At 33.2% G+C, this 26,562-nt stretch overlaps 1 protein-coding gene across 1 annotated transcript in view; it reads left to right on the top strand.

Moving 5' to 3' along the window:
- The window catches only part of LOC106640615 (discs large homolog 1-like protein), a 317,181-nt gene extending 290,886 nt beyond the window's left edge, over positions 1–26,295 (top strand). The window contains exon 5 of the mRNA XM_089592456.1: positions 26,110–26,295. Within this exon, the coding sequence (XP_089448582.1) occupies positions 26,110–26,271 (162 nt within the window). The 3' untranslated portion in view covers positions 26,272–26,295. The remainder of the gene's footprint in view (positions 1–26,109) is intronic.
- Positions 26,296–26,562: the final 267 nt, after the last annotated feature.

Here is a 26,562-nt window from a genome sequence, read left to right as displayed (position 1 = left end):
TGATTGTTTTTTAGCCACTTAATATTACGTTAAATTTTTTCATCCACTTCAAATTCTCTAAAAAAATATTTTTTATAAATAACTCATTCAAGTACTAGTCGATTGAGAAGTAAGTGAAATCGTAAGTTAATTTCGTGAATCTTAGCTTCACTTACCAGCAGTAATACTTTTTTGATTTTCAGAAAGCAACTGTCTTTTCAAATTTTTTATGCGTGATCTTCTGTTTTTTCACATGGATAATAACTTTTCACGAGCTTTTTTAGATTTATTCTTGGAAGAATTTTTTTTTTTAATTGCTGGTGTAAAAAAAGGAGTAGTAACTTCTGTGGGAAACATTTTCACAATTATCGTAGCAATTATCTCAAAAGATTGATTATTGAGACTGTAATTTTGTAAACATTTATAAACGTTTTTGTTTTTTATGTACAACGTTTATAATACTTCATAAATATATATTTTTGTCAATTTTTTAATCATATTTACGTCAATAAGGTATGTAGAACTTAGTTTTTACCTCTTCTCTCTATTTTCAAGATCACTCAATATAAGAGTGCAAAATGTTCTCTTTTTTGTAAATCAACTGAATAGTTTTCCCTTCCTTACTATCAAGTACTTCTGCCAGCGGTCTCAAAGTGACCTTAAAAGCATGAGAGCTTATTGTTTCAGTACTTATTGCATTTGCAGTATTTGATTCAAAATTTACAGATAATGGCTGCTCCATAGTACCTTTGTCAACTAAGTTGTAGAAAATAACACAAAATATTAAATCATGTTATGAAATTTATTCGTTGACATGTACAATAATTTTTTAATAAATAATAATTACTCTTGTCTTGGATTTAGGACGATCATCTGTAGTTTTACAGTTCATTTTTCAGTAACGTAAAAAAATTGCTCTTTTTCCAAAATTAGTTATTAATTCAGATAACAAAATTTTATTTAATCATGAAAGGGTTGTTGAAGTTATATTGTTTTCTGAAAAAATTTATAATTCCATTTATTTGCGAAGAAACGGTATTATTTTAATAATAAAGTAAAAAAGTGCCATGCATTTTAATAGCTTATATCCGCAGTTGCCATAAGCACAATACGTGATGGTTAAACAGAGGTGTTGGGACTGTCGGGAATCGAACCTAGCTGATGTCTTTACGAGCGTCACTCAGCCGAGACGCGGAATATCCGACTGAGCCACTGTGGCCGCTTATCTGTAAAGATAAACTGAGCAGAAGCCGTCTATATTTATAGATATGGAGCAGTGGTACGAGTGTATGTCCATATCGCCTTCACTCGCTTGCTCACTTGTTTCACAGATCAACACATGTATGTATATATACATATAGTGCGCCTACAAAAGTTTCACTTTAAAATATAACAGCTATCAAACCTCTATTTTTTTTAAGTGCCATCGCTTATATTATGAGTAAAATGGGAGAAAAAATTTGAAAAGAGACAAACGGAGAACGACTGCTCTCTTGCTACCCAGTATTTGAAGTAAATAATCGCGAAGCTTCTCCTTGTTCCTGGTAGCCATAATTTACATTTGTATTTACAACAACAATACCAAAACCAACTCTCGTAAATTGTCAAGTAACTACGTACACATGTGTCTTATTGCACATCGTATTATTGTCATTGTATGAGTATGGGCACGTTGCTTCGTGAAAATATTTTTTCTGAGATTATGCGAAATACACTACCAAGTCAAGCTCGTTTTAAAAAAACGAAAATGCGCGCCAGACCACAGCGACCCACCGTACAAAAAACCATAGAGCTATAACTATACAAATCATAAAGAAAACAAAAAAGGCAGGCAACGGAACATGAGCAGCAAACGCGGCATTCGTAGAAAGCACATCATGCGTATTTTCATGCAAGCGTGGACAATATCGGAAAACACGCACGTGTGTGCTGACTTTCCTGCCTCTTGACACTTATTTACTCGCGCGACTCTTGTACGAATGCAAAAGGGAAAATACCCTCGGCTCGGACCTTTTTATCGCTTTCTTAAGCGAGTTAAACTTAACAAGTCACACGAGTCTAATCGGTTAACTAATATTTTTTCTGGATGGAATGTGTATTGCAATTTCAACAGTGGCACGATGCATACGAACCCTATTTCTCTGTAACAAAAGTACGGCTGTATTACAAAGACTATATCATTTACACATGACTGCACCGTATAACACCTGAGTTTCTTACGAAACAATATTTTAAGAGATATGAATATGAGAACTTACCTTCGAAAATCTTGACCAGATCATGCAAACCCAGATCTCTTAAAATTTTGTTAAAATCATCCGCCACTTTGATGTTAATCGTAGATGTTATCGTTCTCCTGCAAACTTTAATCTCTCATAGGTGCTAAGCAAGGATAGAAATTGATCCGCAGACACAAACTTGCTCCTATGAACTAGTAGTTAGAGACAATTTGGCCCTCTAGTTAGAAACAAGCGAGCCATACAAAAAAACAAAGCAGTGTCGACTGTTTAAGGAACACGATACGTCCCTTTCTACTGCTCGTTCAATAACGAATGATGAAAGCGAAGGTTGCTCGACGCAGGTGACTACTAAAGCACGTTATAATGAGCAGTTGAAGCTGTCGCTAGCTACTACCAGCAACAGCTAGAGGTAGCCAATCACAGGAGACACGAGGCATGGGCTGGCTGCAGCTCAGTCTACAGTTCATCTATAGGTCAGTTGTATACACAAACTATACTTGAGACTGCGGCTAGCAGCCACTGCCTCCTGTGACTGGCTGACAGCGTTGGGTTAAGAAGATTCCCGCAGTGAAAATTACGGTCAGTAACATAAAAGTTACTGTCACAAACATACCAATCCATAGAGTGTTGGAGAAGCGAATGGGCTGAGAAGGACGGGGCATTCCAGAGGTTCTCACTGGTGCTCCCAAATGTGACTAGCAAACATGTAAGAAATAACACGTGCGCCTATTCCCGCCCAACCCGCGACGCTTACTCGTCATTGTGCTATTTGATAAAATTTATTAATTAATTCTGCAAGTGCCAATCACCACACAACCTGAGGCACTTGCTAATCACTTTGTTGATTAACAAAATAACACAAGCGCCAATCCCCACACAACCTGTAGCGCTTACTGGTCCCTTTATTTATTAATAATAATTGAAATAGCACAAGCACCAATTACCACACAACCCGGAGTGCTTACTTGTCCCTTTATTTATTCATAATAATTAAAATAGCACAAGCACCAATCACCACACAACGCAGAGTGCATACTGGTCGCTTTAGTTATTTATAATAAACATAATAATAAGACAAGCGCCAATCCCCACACAACCCAGGACGCTTACTGGTCCCTTTAGTAATTTAAAATAAATTAAATAATAACGCAAGCACCAATCCCCACACAATCTGAAGCGCTTACTGGTCACTTTAATTATTTATAGTAAAAAAAATTATAAGACAAGTGCCAATCACCACACAATCTGAAGCGCTTACTGGTCACTTTAATTATTTATAGTTAATATAATGATAAGACAAGTGCCAATTACCACACAACCTGAAGTGCTTACTTGTCCCTTTATTTATTTAAAATATATTAAATGATTACGCAAGCGCCAATCCCCACACAACCCAGGACGCTTACTGGTCCCTTTAGTAATTTAAAATAAATCAAATAATAACGCAAGCACCAATCCCCACACAATCTGAAGCGCCTACTAGTCACTTTAATTATTTATAGTAAAAATAATGATAAGACAAGTGCCAATCACCACACAATCTGAAGCGCTTACTGGTCACTTTAATTATTTATAGTAAATATAATGATAAGACAAGTGCCAATTACCACACAACCTGGAGCGCTTACTTGTCCCTTTATTTATTTAAAATATATTAAATGATTACGCAAGCGACAATCCCCACACACCCCGGGACCCTTACTGGTCCCTTTATTGATTTATAATAATAATAATAGCACAAGTGCCAATCACCACACAACCCGGTGCGCTTACTGGTCCCTTCATTTGTTTAAAATAATTAAAATAGCTCAAGCGCTAATCACTACACAACCCGGAGTGCTTACTGGTCGCATGATTATTTTACAATAAATAGAGTAATAAGGCAAAAAACAATCACCACATAAGTCAGGGTGCATACTAGTAGCATTAGTTATTATAAAAAAGCATTAAATAATAGTTCAAGCGCAAATTAAGCGCAACCAGTGGTGACCAGTAAGTATCCTGGATAATCAGGTGGTAAGCACTTGCGTTGTTACTTAATAAATTTTATGAATTATTACAGTGACCAGTAAGCACTCTGGGTTATGTTAGGATTGGCGCTTGTCTTATCATTATATTTATTATAAATAATAAAAGCGACCAGTTAGTGCTCCGGGTTGTGTGGGAATTGGCACTTGTGCTGTTTTAATTATTATTAATAAATATAGGGACCGGTAAGCACTCTGGGTTGTGTAGCAATTGGTGCTTGTGCTATTTTAACTATTATAAATAAATGAAGGAACCAGTAAGCACTCCAGGTTGTGTGGTGATTCGCACTTGTGCTATTTTAATTATTATAAATAAATAAAGTGACCAGTAAGCACTCTGGGTTGTGTGGTGATTGGCACTTGTGCTATATTAATTATTATCAATAATTCAGGGGACCAGTAAGCGCACCGGGTTATGTGTGGATTAGCGCTTGTCTTAACACTGTTTTTATTATAAATAACTTAAGCGACCAGTAATCGCTCTGGGTTATGTGGTGATTGGCACTTGTGCTATTTTAATTATTATAAATGAAAAAGGCGACCAGTAAGCACTCTGAGTTGTGTGGTGATTGGCACTTGTGCTATATTAATTACTATCAATAATTCAGGGGTCCAGTAAGCGCACCGGGTTATGTGGGGATTAGCGCTTGTCTTATCATTATATTTATCATAAATAACTAAAGCGACCAGTAAGCGCTCTGGGTTGTGTGGGAATTGTCGCTTGCGTTATTATTTAATTTACTTTAAATGAATAAAGGGACCAGTAAGCGCTCCGGGTTGTGTGGGAATTGGTGCTTGTCTTATTACTTTATTCATTTTAAGTTAATAAAGGGACCAGTAAGGGCCCCGGATTGTGTTGGGATTGGAGCTTGTGTTATTTTGTTAATCAACAAAGTGACCAGCAAGTGCTTTAGGTTGTGAGGTAATTGGTACTTGCAGAATTAATTAATAAATTTTATCAAATAGCACAATAACCAGTTAGCGTCCTGGGTTGGGCGGGGATAGGCACTTGTAGTATTTCTTACATGTTTGCTAGTCACATTTGGGAGCACTGATGAGAACCTCTGGAATGCCCCCTCCTTCTCTGCTTATTCGCTTTTCCAACGGGAATCCTCTCAACCCAACGCTGCTGGCTGACGCTTGCTGCTGCTAGCTGCAGCCAACGGTGGCTAGCAGCAACTCTGACTGCTCACTGTAAATGATCTCTTAGCGAATTTAAAATTGAGTTGTAAGTGGAATTACTTAAGTTGTGTTCGTATACTTGACATAACCAAATTTTTTGTTTAAATTTTGTTAAACATAATAAATTGGCTGGTGACTTATTTAACTAAGTAAATTAATGACTGATATAAGTAGTGTGAGTTTAAACAAAATATAACAATTTCTTACATTATTTTAACACATGTAAGATTTCTCATAAAAAATAAAATTTTTCATGAAATTTCAACATTAGAACTTTTTTTTAATGATTAAAATTTTTTTCTTTGACTTGATACAGCACAAGATAAAATACTGATCATTCAATAATTTCTCTATTTATTACAGTGTTTTTTAGTACTTTACATTATAAAATAACACTGCAGTAATATCTATTAACAAATAAGAAGTTTATTCTTATGTTAACACTATATTTAAGTTATAAACTTATTTTAGGACTCAAATTTTTTAGACTGATGAAAGTTCTGAAGCTAAAAACATAATAATGCAAAGAACATAGTAACTCACTCTTTATTAGTAAATAGATATCAATACAGTGTTATTTTTAAATGGAGAATATTTTATGAGACTGTAATAAATGAAAGAAGTATTAGATGATAAATATTTCATCTTGTGTTGTACTGTTATGTAGGAAAGGTTGTGTTATACTGTTATGTAAAAAAAAAGAATGTCGTACTTAAAAAAAATATCGAAATGTTGGAATTAATAAAAAAATTTATTTATTATAGGAAATCTTACATGTGTTAAAATAATTTTTTTTTGAATCAGTTTATTTTATTTAAACTCACACTGCTTAAACCAGTCATTATTGTACCTAGTTAAATAAGTGACCGTAAAATTTGTTGTGTCTATTAAAAATTATAAGAGTAAGAAAGTGTATTTTATGTTTATAAATAAATGAAAACCTTATTTTTTACCATTGGACACTATCTGCGTAAATATAATTACATTAATTACCTTTTAGCTGCTGTTGTTGCAATGCAGTGTAAATACTGGTTAATGTAAACAAAAGTTTAACAAAAGTGTTGGTTACGTCGTGTATACAAACACAACTTGTGTAACTTGACTTTAAACTTGCTACCTTGAATTTAAACTCGTCTGCTTTCATGCATTCTTGTATCAAAGTAAATGACGTGACCAGGCTTCCATACATTAACGACAGATATATAGAGGTTATAAGTATGCCTGTATATACCATTATAACCTTTTATTCGTTCTTTCACTCGTACTTCCACAGCTACTGTATCACTTCTTTTTTTGAGCGGTGCATAACAGGTTTTAGGTCAGCGGTCTACGTATAAGCGTAACACGCAAGTAGTAAGGGTACTATTTTTCCAGACACTCTCATAGATATGTGTCATACGGCTGGTGGCGAGAGCGGGGGCGTGGCCGGGGTCCTATTTTGACAGGCCACGTGATCCTGCGTGGGTAGCCAGTATGCGTGGAAGAGGGCGCGAGGTGGCCCCGCGTAATTAAAACATTATTACCGACTCTGCTTTGCCGGTAACAATTTTTTTTTTTCTTTATTGTTATTTTTTTTTTTTTTTATTTTTTTTTTAGTTTTTTTTATTTTTTTTTTTTTTTGGGAGAGGAAAAATTAAGGCGTCCAAGTTCCAACTGTGCCGATTGGTAAGCGTGACGGGGTTTGATAGTTGCAAAATTCTTGACCACTCTTTGTAAGGGTTAGTATAAGGAGCGGGTGGTGGGTGGGGTTTTTTAAATAAATTAAAAAATATATTTTATTCATATATTATTTTACAATGATACAACATTATTTATCCTATTTAATTTAATATTTATGTCATTTAAAAAAATCTCTAGACAATACGTTGTTAACTCTAAAAATACCATGTCGAAATTATTTTCTTAAAAGAAATTATCGATCGTAAAGTAAAGATTTCCTTTGACATTTTTTCGTAAATATGTAAAGTGTTCACTTATCAGCTTTTTCAAATTTGATACAGTGGTTTTATTCGTTTTAGTCATACTGTCTAATAAAACAATTAACTCGTTCACTATAAATTCCTTACACTTAGTAACTAACGTTGCTACACTTTCGATTTGGCGAAGTCTTTCATCCACACTTATGACAGATTGAGCGAGTCCTAACAATGTACAGTGCTGCATAACGATAGTTGAATCGCACGTTTTTTTTTCCTATTAGCATCTTCTCCGTCACTGAATCTATTTTTATCAAAAATAACTGATTTCTTTCCGTAAGATGATGTGAATACCAACTTGATATTCCCTATTTGTATGCGATCCTTCTGACAGGTATTTTTATCAGTAAAGTAATCATTTATAAAAGCAAAATGATCTTTAAGTTTGCTCCATACATATGCATTTATAATTACACCTCCTGTAAACTGACATTTTGAAAACTGCAACAAAGGCTCGAAACACTGACGATGTATATTATAGTGAAGCCCAACGACGATTTTTTTCGTAGCCGTCTTGTTAAGTGGATACGAATGCAGTAATACCTTTGCAGTTGATATGATAGCACTTTCACTGTCTCTTGTATTTTCATCAAAATTTATGAAATCGGATCCTGGCTTGTCACTATCACGCGTTAAAAAATATTTTTGTTTCTGTTTAAATAGATCCATTTAACAGATCGATGTAACGTAGTAAAATTTGAATCACTCGTGTTGTCTTACTTCACTTAAAAATTTGAAGAAATACACGTTTGCGAACAGGGTGAACGTTACCTATGCAACCGTCGTTATCGATGCCGTGAAGATGACTGACAGTCTAATAGAAAGGTAATACTCTAATGCTAAAATTTTTCATTTCTGCTGCACTCTCCCTCTCAAATTTTTTGTCAATACATGATTCATACGGATGTCCTATAAATAGTACACCATTTATGTTCATCACGTACACTGCTACGGAAAAACCTGCTTAAACATGCTTGAACGCGAGCTCAAACCTATATTTTGTCTTTCTTTAAGTCATCTGAGAAATATTCGCGAACAAATGTAGGGTTTTTCCTCACTCTTTTTCAAAATATGAAAGAGAGGAAGTGACGACGGTGAAAAATATGCAATTGTCCCTCAGTTGCAACATATTTATTGTCCCTCAGCTACAATAATTTTAATCTTTTTCAAAACATGAAGAACTATAAAAAACAGAGGTGAAAGTGCGTGATTGTCCCCCCGGTAGTAATATTTAACGTCATACCTGTAGAGTTTCCCAGGCTATGACTTGAGTGATAGACCTATCTGACTGTGTATACATTTTACTTTTATCATAATCTCGCTAAAATTTTCACCAAAGAGGGTCAAGTATAGAAGTAACTAAGGAAGAGAAGAAAACGTAAAAGAAAATCAGTCCTTATCCGACACTCTAAGCCGAATCACATCTTGCTGATACGTTACAATAACTTTCTGAGTTACAATTCGTTCGAGGTCTTTCTCAATTGACTTGAAACTTAAATACTGTGTATTTCTTGCATTTATTTAAACTTGTTTAAATTTTTGTAATGGTGTGTTTTTATTGTGGCATTGCTTTAGTTTTTTTGGTTAGCTACAGAAATTTTTCTTAGTTTTTTTGCGTTGATAAAAAAGTAAAAAAAAAAAAATGGAAGCATCTATGGTCAGTGCTTTATTCGAGGTTGTCCGTTCGTGTGTGCGATACGCGACCATCGTGTCGGAAGAGGCGCGTAAGGTGTACACTGACAAGTGGTTTAGTAACGTGCTACCTACATACTCCGTTAACGAATTAATAGGAGTATTACAGGAGCAACCCCCTTATCATCAACAAGGAAGAGGTGTTGCAAGCGTCGCCGTGCAAACAGAGGATGAACCGGACACGTCAATAGGTACAAAATATATTACTTTGGAAAGCGATAAAAAAAATTTGTAAAATCTTTTAAAACCACTTGTCGCGCGATAAAATTTAAAATTACCAACCCTGCCGGTGCAGAGAATACTTTAGATTGGATCAAGAACGCTTTTCAAGAACTTATAACTGTTATTAAAAAAAATTACTCTAGTAATTATCTTGTAGGGATAGATTTGCACTCAGACGCGTTGACTGAGGGATCGGCGGGTATCTATTACAAACTTATTGATCAAATAAATTTTTAAGACATCTGGGATCTATGCGAAAAAATTGAACAAAGCAAACGAATAATCGACATTGCGAAAACTTTAGTAGTTAAGGTTACATACGTCAAACTCCCTCAAGGGTGGGGTGCATAGGAAGATATTTTAAATAGTTTGAGAAAAAAAGGCGTCTTAGTGATGAATAATAGAGATGATCTATGTTTAGCTAGGGCTCTTGTAATTGGTAAAGTTTTGACTGCGAAAAATTGTTCGTCAGATTGGTCCCAACAATGGAAAAAAATTAAAACCGAAAATGAACAAAAGTTGGAAGCTATTAAATTAATGCAAGAGTGTGACATTGAAATAAATAACGAACAAGGGTATGGATATGTAGAGTTTTCGAAATTTCAGCGATATTTTGAACAACATAATATATGTATTCGGATATTTGAATATGAGTCTTTTGGTGATGACACAGCTCTTATATACAATGGTGCTAATGACGGAGCAGTATATTGCACATCATTTATAAACATCATGTATTATAAGGACATAGGGCATTATAATTTAATTTAAAATTTATTAACCGTAAGATCAATGTATTTTTGTGCAACATGCAATAAAAATTACAAGCGTGTGGGTGAGCATGTTTGTAATCGGTTTGCCCTGCATGCAATGGGTCGCCAAATTGTAATAACACCTACGATACGTTAAAAAAATCTTGCACTGATTGTAGGAGGAAATTTTACGGAGATCAATGTTATAATAATCATAAGATAAAAGGGTCATTTGCGCGTACAAAAAATCACAAAAGAGCGACAAGAAGCATATGCGATGTCGTTAAAATTTGTAATTCATGTGCTAAGCTCATAAACTTAGCTAAAGGTAAGCATGAATGCGGAAAAAAATATTGCAAAGAGTGTAAAAGCGTTCATAAGCTTAACACGCTTTGTAGTATGCAACCTATTACGTTAAAGAATAATTTAAATGCTAAAAAAAATTGTTTCATTTTTTACGACTTTGAAACGCGACAAGATAAAGAATTACATGATACAGCCAACACGTGTGTACACATACCGATTCTTTGCGTGCTGCAAGTACGATGCGATGCGTGTATAGACGAGATAGAAGAAAATCCTCATGCAATTTGTCCCTTCTGTGGTATTAAACAGATTATGTTCGAGGGTGAAGAGTGTCTAAAAAATTTTGTTGATTTTGCAGTAAGATTTGAAAGTAAAACTTTCGCTTCATTTATCTGTATGTCTCATAACTCTAAGGCTTTTGATAGTCAATTTATATTAAAATATATTGTAGATAATAAAAAAGGTACTCCCGAAATTATTCTTAATGGGCGTAATATTATTCTTATGTCGTTAGGAAAAACTAAGTTTATAGATAGTTTAAATTACTTACCCATGAAATTAGCTGATTTACCCAAAACGTTTAGTCTTGCAGAAAATATAAAAAAAGGGTATTTTCCACATTTATTCGTTACGAGCGATAAAAATTATAAAGGTCCTTATCCAGATTCTCGCTCCTACGCGCCAGATTCTATGAACACCAGCGATCGTGAAAAGTTTTTAGAATGGTACTATAAAGTAACTTCAGACGTAAACGCGCAGTTTGACTTTAAAAAAGAACTTGTTGAGTATTGTGTGCAAGATGTTAAAATAGTACGTGAAGCTTGCACGGCTTTTCGAAAAATTTTTATACAAGTCAGAAAAGTAGACCCCTTTGTTGAAAGCGTGACAATAGCAAGTGCGTGTTCCGTACTATACAGAAAAAACTTTTTAAAAAAAGATACAATTGGGATTATTCGAGCAACTGGGTTTACACACGCAGGGCAGTTTTCTAAAAAATGCATCCACTGGCTTTTGTGGAAAGAAAAAGTAAGGAATGTAGAGATCATCCATACAGGTAGATCGTGAGAATATCGTTTAATAGCAGGTCTTCTCGTTGATGGTTATTTAAAACCTTAAGTAGAAACAATGAATCCGAAAGGAACCATGTTTCAGTTTCATGGGTGTTATTTTCATGGTTGTATTCGCTGTTTTCCTAACGATTGATATCAAAAATTGAACAATAATGAAACTTTTACCAAACGATATGAAAATACTATGAAAACAAGTTTTAAAATAAAAGAATAGGGTTACGAAGTGATTAAGATGTGGGAGCATGATTTTGACAAATTTATAAAAAATAAGAACGAGTTTTTAGACTATGTAAAAAATCACCCAATTGCGGAAATCTGCACTATAAACCCTCAAGATGCTTTTTACGGTGGTCGTACAGGGAATATTGTCACACATTATACGATTAAAAATAATGAAAGGATAAAATATTCGGACGTTTGCTCACTATACCCTTACATTTGTAAGACAGGCACGTTTTCACTTAAACATCCGAAAATTTATACCGGGAATGACTGTTTAGAATTATCAGGAAAAACTTTGAAAATTTTCAAGAAAAAGTTGAAGGCTTAGTAAAATGCACAATTTTACCGCTGCAAAATTTATTTCACCCTATACTTCCAACAAAAATGAATAGTCGTTTACTTTTTGGATTGTGTCGCACGTGTATGGTAACATCCTCTCAGGAAGAATGTAAACACGATTCAGTGTCAGATAGGGCTTTATCCGGTACATGGGTATCCGTCGAAATAAAGAAAGCTCTCGAACTAGGGTATAAATTATCAAAAATTAATGTCACTTGGCAATATGAAGTTGCTAAATACGATCAGACTTCTGGAAGTGGTGATTTATTTACAGAGTACATAGACACTTTTTTAAAAACTAAGCAAGAAGCAAGTGGGTGGCCCAGTACGGTTAAGACGGAAGAAGATAAATTAGAATATATCAATAATTATGAACATAAAGAAGGTATTAAATTAAATATCTGTAACATTAAAAAAAATTCGGGTCTGCGTTCTGTAGCAAAATTATGTTTAAATTCGTTTTGGGGGAAATTCGGTCAGAGGGGAAATTTACTTCAAACTAGTATAGTTAATGATTATAAAGAGTTACTAAAGATATAATGCGATACTGAGAAGTATGTAGAAAATTGTCTACCGGCGAATGATAGTGTTATGTATGTAACGTGGCGATATAAAGAGGAAGTGGCGCTTTCCTCTCCACGTACAAACGTTGCTGTAGCTGCATATACTACAGCTCAAGCACGTTTAAAACTTTACTCATACTTGAAAAAATTCGATAGAAGAGTTTTGTATTGTGATACAGACTCAGTAATATTTACAAGTAATAATGAAAATGTCAGTGAATATCAACCACCTACCGGTTCGTTATTAGGACAGTTAACAGATGAATTAGAGGTGTATGGTGAGGAATCGTATATAGAGACCTTTGTTTCAGGAGGTCCTAAATTTTATGCGTACCGTGTGGGTACAGCTGCTGGGGGGTTTTATGATGTAAGCAAAGTCAAGGGTATTAAATTAAATTACGAAAATTCATTAAAAATAAATTTCGATTCTATTGTAACTATGGTGGATCGATGGAATGAAAATAATGTCGAATCAGATAACACAATAAAAATTAAAAATACGATGATTAGAAAGTCCGACATACATAAAGTGGTAACGCGTAATAAAGAAAAAACATGTGCGATGGTTTTACAAAAGCGGCGGTTTATTCCGGAAACCTTATCGTATCCTTTTGGTTATCAGAAAAAATAAAATAAAATGAATAAATTATTTTTGTTATAGATACAGTACGCGCAATCAAAAAAGTCTGTGCTGACGGAAATTGTGATTGCCATCGGTACTGTTGTCGTGTGCCAACGTGCAAGTATTATCCACCCTATAAATCCTCTTTAAAAGGATTAGCATGGCACTCCCTTTTACATACGCTTGTTAAACTCAAAGCAGATGGAGAAGGTAAAGCGTATCACGCAATGTACGAAAATCTATTAAAGCTTGATTTTATTGAGATGACCTTTGAATATGTAAGAGTGTTGGGGTATTTTAACGAGTCAAGCGTCATATGGAGGCTTCAAAAACCCGTTGAAAATTTGGAACTCAACGATCAGTTAAATACTATACCGTACAATAGACTATTAGATGAGCATATTTTTTTAAATATTGGAACAATAGAACTCTTACATCGAATCGATACAAATTGAATTATAAGAATTCATTTTCATAAAGTTAGACGTTTGGATGAAAAGCAACGTGATGACGGTGTGATTTATAAATGTTGCAATGGTCATTTGATAAAAAAAACATATTATAACCGATAGACTGACGTAGTTAAACATAGACGTAGACTTAGATTATTGGAAAATGAATTCTTAAAATTGTTTCTATGTATACGAAAATTACTTGATTAAACTAATTTGATACTTTGATTTGTTTGTTATAGATCTCATGCGTACTATTCAAACATACTGCTCTTCATCGAAATGTTCATGTTTTGAAAATGTTTGTAAATTTCCTGAATGTATTCGTTTTCCAACTTTTCGCCAGACGTTGCAAGGCTTATCGTGGCACTCATTATTCCATACGTTGATAGATTAAAAAAATAAAAAACAGATATCCGCTTATAGACAATTGTATCAAAAAATGTACATCATGAAAACAGTTTGGGATATCATTTTTATGTAAAATTTATAGGCTATTTTCAATCATCGAGTATTATAAATTATCATGGCTCTACAGAAAAGAACGACAATATTCAAAAATTTGAGAACATTAAAATTGCTGAAATTTTATTTATAACAAATACAAAAAAAATAACAGATATTGACGTAATAGCAATACAAGATGACAATTGTCAAAATGATTGGTGTGCGTCTGTTGGTATGCACTTGTAAAACACAAATACAAAATATATTGTAATAATGATTTTTTTTCAATTTTTAATAAATAGAGTTCTTCCCAACATGAATGTAAAACTTTTTTTATGTTTCCCTGATCATATATTTTCTTATAAACTTTTGATATTCAATATATATTATATACTAACGCTGTGGAAGAAAAATGATGATGGTTATAGTTGCGAAAGGTGAGTCACTTGCTTGTTTCATCTATTTTACTCATCTCTTTTACTCATAGCATGATCATTTTTATGATATTTTTCAAAGGGGCTTGTTAAGATAAAGGAGAGAGAGCGAGATAGAGAAAAAAAAGATGTCGCTACATTCTGTAGAAAATATATTATAAGAGCACGTTATAATATGTTTTTTACTTAGTATTTTATAATGTCTGCAAGTAGTAAGAAGGAAAAGGGTACTATAGAAGAGAAGACCCCTCTACTTACCAGAAAGAACGAGGAGAAAAAAAAGAAATCGTTATTTTCGTCGGTTAAAAAATTCACGACCGATCGATTCTCCAGCAACCAAAAATCTTGTCCAGAGAATAAATATTATAAGAGAGTGTAGTAGTTCACCATCATGGATTTGGTTGTAGATATACAAGGTTTTTATGACTCTGACAGGCGTTTTATACCAAAAGAAGTTGCCGTTGTGTCGATACAAGCAAATGTCATCGGTCATTGGTTAATTAAACCACCCCGCCCATACAACGATTTACCTTACGATGTAAAAAAGTATAATAATCACCGCCCGCTAGAAGTTCACGGTATAGAGTGGTTTGACGGAGATATCACAATAAATTATTTAAAATATTGTCTTATTACGCTTACTAAAAATTTCAAGAGAATTTACATGTATGGTAACGATGGAGCTGAGTTTATAAGTTTAATACTATCACGTGAGGCTCACGACTTATCGCAAATTCATACCTCATTCAAAATGTATGAAAATAAAAAAATTGGTTTACCAATTTGTCTAACGCATGCGCAAAAACATTTCGAAGACAAGCAGTCATTTTGTGCATTGTATAGAGCGTGCATGTTAAAAGAATGGATCATCAAGACTGAATCTCTAAAAAAAGCATCAGTGTTGGATAGTGATGCATATTATAGTTATAGTATTCGAGAAGCTTAAACGTCAAAGGTCGCTACGACCATCCCCTGGATATCCTGACGTCGTGGATTGCGTCGGTGATAATAAAAAATAAAGCAATTATTTGTTACTGTACGTTTTTGAAAAAAGTTATTGCAAAATAAAATCGTCAAACTAATATTTTAGCTTTTTTTAGAGTGGTACCTCATCCAAAATTTTATTTTAAAAAATCCCATTCTTTATAAATATTAGGTATAATAAAATATACAAAAAAAAAAAAAAAAAAATAAATAATATGCAAGCCCTAAAGAGATCAAATTGAATCAACGGTTTCATGTCGATGAAACCATTAACCAACTGAGCTATTCAGGACTTGCATCTTTCAAAATCAGAATAAGGTACTACAACTACTCTGTGAGTAATAAAAGTATACGAGTCGTTCATTTGCGTAGTTAGATACCAATGCAGGTAATATTTTTCCGGTGCATGCTCCTTCCATCTATCCAAGGGAGTAGTTGAGAGAAGAAGAGAGTAGCGTCTGATGTGTACGTAGAGACAAATCAGCTGACGCTCACACATCGAACCGACCCATGCGTAAGATGCATATATATATATATATATATATATATATATATATATATATATATATATATATATATATATATATATATATGAATATACATATATACACTTAAGTATTAGCTACAAAATCGTACTGTTGCACCCACCACCACAAAGGAGGTATGCTTTTCGGTAAAGTATTTAACGTACTAGCTTTTCAAAATATAATTAGTATAAAAAATATTGTCATAATGGATACCCGTTGGCAACATCCGTGGACAAGCATGATTTGCGGTCGAACTGGTTGTGGAAAAACAGTTTTTGTTAAAAGATTTCTAAATAATATAGAAAAAATGGCAAGCATTATATTTGACCGTATTTTATTTTATTATGCAGAGTATCAGGATGGCTATAAAAGTGAGAATTTTTTGAAAAACGGACGACAAATTAAATTTCACGAGGGGTTGCCAAAACCTTCTGATCATTCAAACGATCCTCATCTTAAAAAACTTTTAATCATCGACGATCTGATGCGCGAATCGTCGAATCATATTGTGGTAAATCTTTTTACAAAAAGGAGTCACCATAAAAATATTAGTGTAATGTTTATAACGCAAAATATTTTTCACAAGTCAACTCATTCGCGAGACATAAGTCTGAACGCATCGTATATTGTCGTATTTAAAAATCCTCGCGATCGCGCGCAGATACATCATTTAGCGAGACAGATATATCCTGAAGATCCGAAATTTGTGCAAGAGGCCTATCAAGATGCAACGGCTAAAGGTCATGGTTACCTTATGATTTATTGCAAACAGGACACTTTGGATAAGTTAAGATTTCGTGCGTGTATATTCCCCGACGACGAGTATCAATATGTTTACCTGCCAAAATATGCAACGAGTGCTTTCGCGCATTTGGCTTAAATTAACAGATAAAATAGTTTGTAGTAACGCATAGCTCTCAGTTTTCTTTTGACAATGAAGCTATCGACACCGAAAAACGGACGTTTCAAACAACCCCCTCGTCGTGTAGACGAGGCTCGTAAAGCTCCTTTTGAAAGAAAGTACATTGCAATATTAGAAGCTCTCGCTCATCTCAATAGAGAACAGAGAGTTGCATTATTAAAAAAAGGAGACAAAAAATTAATCGACTGCTTGTGCGAGTGTGTTTTTAACATTTTCAAAGGTGTTGTTTCTCTGAAAAAACAGTCAAAAAAAAAATTTAAAAAAGTTTAAAAGTGTTTTAAGACAATTGATTGCGAAAAGTCAAGGTAAAAATTCGTGGAAAAAAAAGAGGAAAATTGTAGTTCAAAAAGGTAACTGTTTTTTACCGTTAATATTACAACCTATTCTAATTAAAATATTATCAAGAATATTGTAAAAATAATAAAATGAAAAGAGAGAAAAAAATAATTTTGCTGTCTAAAGACCAATTTGAAAGAACAAAAAGAGAAAGCACTACCGTAGGAGGAAACCCTGGTCCTTCTACTCCTACAGCCGCAAATAATTTTTTCACACATTCTATTTTACAAACCACACAGACAGCCAGAGATAACTTGAGTCGATTAGACGACTCGATGAAAAAAATTCTAGATTCAAATTCGTATAGCAATGAATACGATAAATTGAAGGAATACTTGAGAGTTTTACACAGGTATTTATACTTTATCGATGAAAAGCGTGAGCCAATGCAGATTGCTGAAAACGAAGTTAAGAATATCACTACTAATACAGATGATTATGGAATAAGCGAAGAAACGATTTTTAGTACTGTACCTAAAGTGTATCAACAAAAATCTATGCTGCTTTTAAATCATTTAAAAGGATACAAAAATAACTTTAAGTGGGATAGTACAGGTACAGTAATTTATAAAGGTAAAAAAATTGATGGGTCAAATATTATCGATTTAATTAATGATGCTGCAAGGCAAAGAAAAAATGTTAAATCGGTGGGGAGAAACATTTTTGCTAAAGTACTTCGGGAGATAAACACTCCTCAAGAACTCGTGGGAAATACAGACCTCTTGAAAATCGTAGATCGCGACAGTTCAAGCTTGCTGTTGGATGGGACCAGTAATATAAAGTCGCTCGAAGAAGACGAAGAAACGTTTGAACACGAGACTTTTTCATCACCTTTGGAAAAAACTGTACACGGTTCATCTACACCAAAATCAAGCGGTGTTAAAATCTGGTTACGATATTAATAAATAATGAATGTGCTAGAGAAACAATATTTTACCCCTAACCATGAAGCAGCATTTTCTGGGGTCCGCAATTTGATAAGAGTAAATAAAAACAAAATCTCCCCCGAGAAAATCAAAGAGTGGCTGCAAAAACATAATGCTCATACTTTACATAAATCTATTCGGCGAAAGTTTCCACGGTTGTTTAACGATGTTAATGCTAGAGATGAATTGTGGGAAGCAGATCTCATTCAACTGACGTTATTAAAAAACTACAACGACGGAGTGTCTTTTATTTTAATTGTAATTAATGTATTAAGCAAATTTGTATGGGTGCAACCTTTAAAAGATAAAAGTTGCCGTAATGTAACAGCAGGTTTTAAAAAAATTCTTGAAAATAGTAAATCTCGCTCGCCCTTTATATTACAAACGGATCGAGGAACTGAATTTTTAGGCAGTGAATTTTAACGCTTTTTGAAAGACAATGCTATAAAATTTCGAGTTGCCAAAAATCCTGATGTTAAAGCAGCCGTAGTAGAGCGCGTCATTCAAACGTTTAAAGAGCGTATGTACAGATATTTTACATACAAAAATACATACCGTTACGTAGACGTTTTACAAGATTTAATTAGTGGTTACAATAATATCCCCCACTCTACAACAAAGTTAGCACCAAGCAGTTAAACAATATATAACGCACATATAGCACAACAAAATTTAGTCCATTCGAGACAACCTCGAACAAAACAATGGCACAGTCAAAGTAAATATAATTATAAAGTAGGTGATTGTATACGCATAAGTCGTGATAAAAATGTGTTTGAAAAAGGTGCAGTAAAAACATGGAGTGAAGAGATATTTAAAATTACTCGAATTTTGAAAAGACAAAATTGACATGTATATGAGCTCAGTGATTTAGATGATGAAAAAATTGAAGAATTTTTTTACTCTCAATAACTTAACCTTGTTTGCAAAAAGCGTGTCTCGGAGCAAGACCATAAAATTGACAAGATCTTGAAAACAAGAGGAAAAGGGAAAAACAAACAACACTTTGTTAGTTGGGCAGGATACCCTGAAAAATTTAACTCGTGGATAAATTCAAGCGATTTAAAAATCAATGCATCATAACGAGTTTACTGTAACTCTACCTAGCAATAGTAGTATGAATAATTTTCCGAACAATACTATCCTGGTGAAGAAAAAAGTGTTTTATTCAGCACGGCACCTACGACTCTGTACATAGTTTATGCGAGGGAATAAATAGAAAATGGTTGGAATACTATCATAAAGATAAGAAATGTCAGCAGCTAATTTATGATCATTAAGGTGGATTTGTATTTATTGGATTTCCAATAATAGGACCAGGACGTACAAGAACATGCGGAAAAACTCCGGCTGTATCAGCTGTAGTAAAACGCGTTATTGGGTTTGAGGATGGACTAACCGAGACTGAGCGTGACCGTGCCGAAATAAGAGAGGATTACAGGCTATTGTTCCACGGTAAACAACCAGCAAGCTTATCAAGAGCGGTACCCGATTAACTTTTCATCTATTCTAATATACGTGAATCAAGTATAGTTGGTGATACATTTGCACCCCTGCTAAAAATAGTAAATTTAGCCGCTCAAGAAATTAATTTCGGAAGCACAATTGTCAAGAGATATACTTCACCAGCCTACGTACCCCTCCTCAATAATAGATTTTATACAATTGATATAGATATAAGGGATCAATTTGGTACACCAATATCATTTGAGTTTGGGACACTGACCGTGGTGTTACATTTCAGGAAAGTTTTCTTTTAAGCGAATCATTACAAAATGGTTTTTTACGAGGGGTATCACACACAGCACGGGGGCGGAAGAGGAGTCAAGCATGTGTTTGCGAGGTCATATAGACAGAGAGGACATGGATTAGGCTCTTTTTTCACTGGACTATTTCGGAGTGCTATGCCCTACATAGTCAGAGGTGCTCGTGCCCTTGGAAAATAAGCTTTACGAGCGGAAGTGAATATAATTGACGATATAGGAGAAAGCAATATTCCATTTAAACACGCATTCAAGAATCGGATAAACGAATCTGGTAAAAATTTAAAACGTAAAGCTACAAAAAAAATTGTGAAGCTAATGGAAGGATCGGGATATAATGCTTTACCATATAAGAAAAGAGCACAGTCTCGACGTAGAAGCGGTAGTGTAAACAACTCGTTAAACGCTGCAGAAAAAAAGAAAAAAAGTCGTTCGAGAAAAGTCAAGCAAAAAATAGGTACGCGTAAGAAAAATAAAAAAAATAGTAAGAGAAAAAAATCAAACAGAAAGGTAAAAAAAAGAGTTGTTCGCAAAACTAAGAGAAAGGCAGTAAAAAATAAAGAATCAAAACCAGTAGATATTTTTGGATAATCATGTCTTTCCTGCATAGTCACACAGACCCTTGCTTGAAGAGCGAATTGGACTTATTTTCCGTTCCTCTCACGCAGACGGCATTAGAAGCTAACCGATGGGTGCATTACAAACCTGTTTCGTCGTTAAGCGACGAGAGTCCAATAGAGTTCGTTATCAGTTCTCAAAACAAGGATAACATCGACTTGGCCCATACGATGCTCAGAGAGAATGTCAAATTAACACCTTACGACAAGGATGGGGATGCGCTTGTAGCTCCAGTACACAATTTTTTACACTCGATATTCAACCAAGTTGACGTATATTTTAATCAAAAACTCGTGACTCCCCCAAATAATGCTTACCCTTACAGAGCCTACATTGAAACGCTTTTAAATTACGGCCGTGCAGCAAAATCATCACATTTGTCAACAAATCTTTGGGAAACAGATGTCGCTGGTAAAATGGACGAATTACCCGGCTCGAAAAAAAATTCAGCTCTTACTAAACGTCAAGAATATTTAAAAGACGAAAAGACCATAGACTTAATGGGTCATTTACACTGTGACGTATTCAATCAGGATAAATTATTACTAAACGGCGTCAAAGTTCGTTTACGTCTAATACGCTCAAAAGATGCTTTTTGTCTCATGGATGCTTCAACGAAAAATTATTCTATCAGCATTACCGAGGATACGTTTCTCGTTCGGCGAGTGAAAGTTAGCCCTACAGTTTTGATCGCACACGCAAAAACTTTGGCTAACACTACGGCAAAGTATCCAATTACGCGCGTCGAATTTAAATCTTTTACCTTACATGGTGGTATAAGCGGTGACTGTCTGGATAACGTTATCCTTGAACAACTTCCGAAAATAATCATTTTAGGTTTTATTGACAACAAAGCCTTCAACGGGGATCAAAAGATGAATCCATTCAACTTTCAAAATTATTCTATCAATTTTTTGTCGTTATACGTTGATGGTGTACAAGTCCCTAGTAAACCGCTGCAACCAACTTTTACAGGTAACACACCTATGTACGTGGAAGCATACCATACTTTATTTTTGGGCACCGGGATCTACTACATAAACGAGGAAAGCAGTATTCACAGAAAAAACTATCCCAATGGGTATTGCCTGTTTGCATTCGATCTTACACCTGATCTCTCATCACATTTTGCAGGTCATTGGAATTTAGTAAAAAATGGTACAGTACGAATAGAGGCGCGTTTCGAGACAGCTCTCACGAAAACTATAAATTGCATTTTGTATGCTGAATTTGACAACATATTGGAAATAGATTCAAATCGTCAAGTAGTTGTAGATTTCAACTCATAAGAATTCATACATCTGTTATTATGGACTCGTTGAAACTGCGTAGAGCTCTTTGCAGTATACCTGCAGCGACGGTTGGCGTATTCCCCGCTGACCAGTTACCTTTTGTTTGGACGAGACCGTGCGCTCTCATAGTTAATACTGACGAAAGTTCCAAACCTGGCTCGCATTGGGTAGCTATATATGTTGATATTAAAGGTGATGGAGTGTACTTTGACAGCTATGGTCTTCCACCCACGATCTCTTATCATATTGATAGACTCAAAACAAACAGCATTACTTACCATTCGAATGTACAACAGCTTTAAAATATTATTTCCACCGTTTGCGGGAATTACTGTATTGATTTTTTATTTTTTATGTGTAACAACTATTCTTTAGGAATGTTTTGTTCATTTTTTTCAACAAATACTCTTATAAATGATAAAATAGCTGTAACTTTTTTTAATCGTATAACTAGACGTAGAAATTATAGAAATAATCGTATTGTTAGCAATACATGTACTCAAACTAGTAAATCTAAGTGCAACCATAGAAAAGTACATTATTAAAATTTATATGTAAGCTTAATTCGATAATGTGAGTTTCTTAAAAAATACACGTATATGATACATTTTAAGATAGTTTTTATTGTAAAAACCCGCCGAACCACCCACTCCTAATAATTGTTTTACAATATACTTTCATGAAAATGAATAACTTCGAATTATATTTTTAATTTTTAAGATTTTCACACAAAATGTTATTGAGAAACGTAAGCATCAAGTAGACTTCCTTGACTTTAACCGATGTTCGACTTTAAGCTGACGAATTTTTCCAATCCCTGTAGACTTATGAGTAATGAATATTTGCTCGAAATGTATAAGTATTCCATAGCTCTTGGATTTCTCTGACCCTACTTACTCTACACTATCGGTTTTTGTCTACTTTCAAAACTATCAGCCAGTGGTCGAACAATCGGTCAAAATGTTTTTTGATTTGGTGTTACTTTACTTTACGTTTGGTGCAAAAATCGTGTTCTATTGTCATGAGACAATAGATTATGCTATTTATTCAATACAACATGATTTTAATTGGTTGTTGATTAATATAGCTAAATATTTCGAAGCAAAAATAAAGGAATATTTAGAGTATTAGGACGTACAGGATTATAGTCGCTGCCTGGAAATGTCAATCGAAGTGATCGAAAGGAAAACATAGTGGAATAATTTTGTTTTCAAGTGGCTCAAGTTCAAGGAGATAAAGAGGTGTGATGTGAGAGTGAATTTTCCGTATGAAGATCGATATGGTAATTATTGATATTGTAATAACTTGAGTTATAGATCGGAAGCAATATGCTCGAAACATAAGACCATAAGAAGACCACTATGTGCAGCATATCACGTCACTACAAAAGCTGTAGAAGCCGACGTACCTGCAGATCATATGGGTATGGTGGCATTTTTTGAGCTGTTGCTACGTAAGCAATACGCTTATAAATTTAATTTAGAATCGGACGTAGGTCATCAAACATGGGAACTTGAATTAAAGAAACGGAGTCGCCACTTCCGTCTTCAAAACGGATTTATTCAAGAAATAAATTGTGACGACGAGGAATGTGAAGAAGGGTGTCGTGAGATACAGGGACGATTTACCAAACCTCGTAAGCTCGTCATGTATCGTAGAAATCGTCGTTAGACTTCACTATAATATACATCGTCAGTGTTTCGAGCTTTTGTTGCAGTTTTCATTAAAGTTAACAACGTACTGGCTAGAGATTTTTTAAATGACATAAAATATTAAATTAAATGGGATTAATAATGTTGTATCAATGTAATATAATATATGTATGAAATATATTTTTTAATTTATTTAAAAAACCCCACCCACCAGCCGCTCCTTATACTAACCCTTACGAAGAGCGGTCAAGAATTAGAACAAATTTTTAAATTTTGCAACTATCAAACCCTGTGAGGCTTACCAATCGGCACAGTTAGAACTTAAACGCCTTTATTTTCCCCCCTCCAAAAAAAAAAACAAAAAAGAGAAAAAAAAAAAAAAAATTAAAAAAAAAAAATAAAAAAATAAATAAATAAATAAAAAAAATTATAAAAAAAAAATAAAAAATAAATAAAAAAAATAAAATAAAAAAAAAAATAAAATAAAAAAAAAAAATAAAAAAAATTGTTACCGGCCAAACAGCGTCAGTAATAATGTTTAAATTACGCGGGGCTACCACGCGCCCTCTTCCGCGCATACTGGATACCCACGCAGGATCTCGTGGCCTGCCAAAATAGGACCCTGGCCATGCCCCCACTCTCGCCGCCAGCCGTATGACATATATCTATGAGAGGGTCTGGAAAAATAGTACCCTCACTACTCACGCGGGAGACAGGGGTTCGATCCCCGGTGAGTGCACTGAGTTTTTTATCGAATTTTTAGTTTCCTTATAATGAGTATACAATATAAATATTAAATTAAATGTTCCTTAAATATATTATATAATATCATATTGTAATATACAGTATACTCACGTACATATGTATGATCTATCAGTAGAAATATATACTCACGTACATATATATATATACTTAAAACGAATAAAAAGTAGTTTATAAGATGCGTATTCTGCGGTAATCAAATAAAATATTTCCTCTTTCTAATAATATGTCATTTAATATAGTCCATATTCTTATACACATGCGCTTAATAGAAAATGTGTGGAAAAATATTCGAACATAATATGTATATATATGTATACATATGTACATATTATAAAAATATCTTCTAATTTTAAATAAATCCACTTCATTAGCATACAAATAAATTTTTCTTAAATTATGTGCTGCTGGTGTTAGGTTAAAAAAATATTTAATTAACTTAAAGAAATTTTTATTAGAGAGTAATAAATATTTACTATGTGTTGTATCTATAATCAATTGGATTTAAATATTTATTTATTTAAAACAATTGAAGTTTTATTCTATATCAGTGAACTATGTATTTACTTCTGATAAATATACTTTTCAATTTTATGATTATTTGTTTAAAATAAACAAACATTTATTCAAATTTAATTATTATTTATTTGGGATTATCAGATATTTATTGATTGAATTGTAGTATGGCTTCAAATCAAGTAAATATTCTTTAAACTGTAACAAATATTTATGACAGAGTTATAAATGTTGAGTAGTTTCAACAGTACCCGATTTTTTTTTTTAATAAATATTTCTTTATCACAGATACAGTTATATGTGAACCATATAAATATATTTCTCAGCATTATAATATATTTATTTAATAGTGATAATTATTTCTTGAAATTAAATAAATTTTTTTTCAGGAGAAATAAATATTAATCTATTCATATTTTATTTGCTCTCGAAACAAATAATTGTTTTTAACCTTTAAGAAATATTTATTAAAGGGTTAAACACATTTCATACTTTTAAACACAAGCACTTTTAATTGAAATATGTATTTATTTAACGAAAACAAAGTTTTGTTTAATCCAAAAAAGTGTACTTGTTAATTTTTAAACTATTTATTTAAACTGAATGAATATTTGTTAAGGTCTTGAAACTCTTTCCTTATAATTAATAAGTATTTCTTCACTAACATTATATATAATTTAGAAAAAAAATAAAATTTTTTTAGATTTTAACAAATATCTACTATGTGATAATAAATATTTAGTAGTTTGAAACACAAGTGCATATACTTTCAATAAACATTGATTTGACCCAAATACAGTTTTGTTTAATCCAAATAAATATATTTATTTAACTTAATAAAATATATCATGTTTTCAAGCGTATTCTTCTGAATAATTTAATTAATTCAAATGAACTTTATTTGAAAAAACCAAACTTTTTTTTCAGTGTACATTTTAGTTAATTAAAATGGTACTTTTCAATGATGAATTGTTTATTAACTTACAAACTATTTGTAACATAAGTGTTAGCTAAGCTAATGTCAGGATACTACACATAAATGAGCTAATGATTCTCTTCAGAATCGTTGATTTTGTTAGTGATGTTAAGATTAGAATCACAATCAGAATAAAAAACACTGACATTTTCTAATTACGATGCAATTTTAAAGTTGTTTAATACGGTTATTTCTTCCGTTTTATGAACGTTAATTTGAAAATCCCTTTTTATTAAATTGTATGATTAATTTGTTTTATTTGTTTTAAGCATGAATACGCCAACTAAATTCATTTATATTATTATTACAGGGATACAGAGATTTTGAAAATGTTACTCACGAAGAAGCAGTTGAGGCCTTAATGTCCACAAAGAATGACATCATTTTGCACACTCTAAGTCTAGAAGTAGATCGACAACCAACATTAAAGTGTTCAAAAAATCAATCTTCCTTGGATGGTAAACCTTATTGATTTGCTTGTTTGAAAAAAAGTTAACACATGTATAGTCTGTTGGAAAGAATTAAATATTTTCACATACTAATAGTTACATTAACTTTTGTGTAAATTATAAACCATACTACCCTTACCCATCTTAGATGCTTTACACAAGCAGTAATTAGAAGAAAAGATGTGTACTATCAATCATGTTATTATAATATTATTTTTTAAATAGATACAATATAAGTATTTTTGATAATAATTGCCTTTTTAAGTTTGCACATAGTAAACTATAAATAATGGTCTGCTGATCATATTATTTAA

This window comes from Copidosoma floridanum, unplaced genomic scaffold (genome assembly GCF_036245765.1).
Source record: "Copidosoma floridanum isolate Cflo_tuat_1 unplaced genomic scaffold, Cflo_Japanese_pri ptg000017l, whole genome shotgun sequence".
In the NCBI taxonomy this organism is placed as follows: Eukaryota; Metazoa; Arthropoda; class Insecta; order Hymenoptera; family Encyrtidae; genus Copidosoma; species Copidosoma floridanum.
The sequence above is the reverse complement of the archived record's forward strand: the minus strand, read 5'-3'. Positions and strand labels throughout refer to the sequence as shown.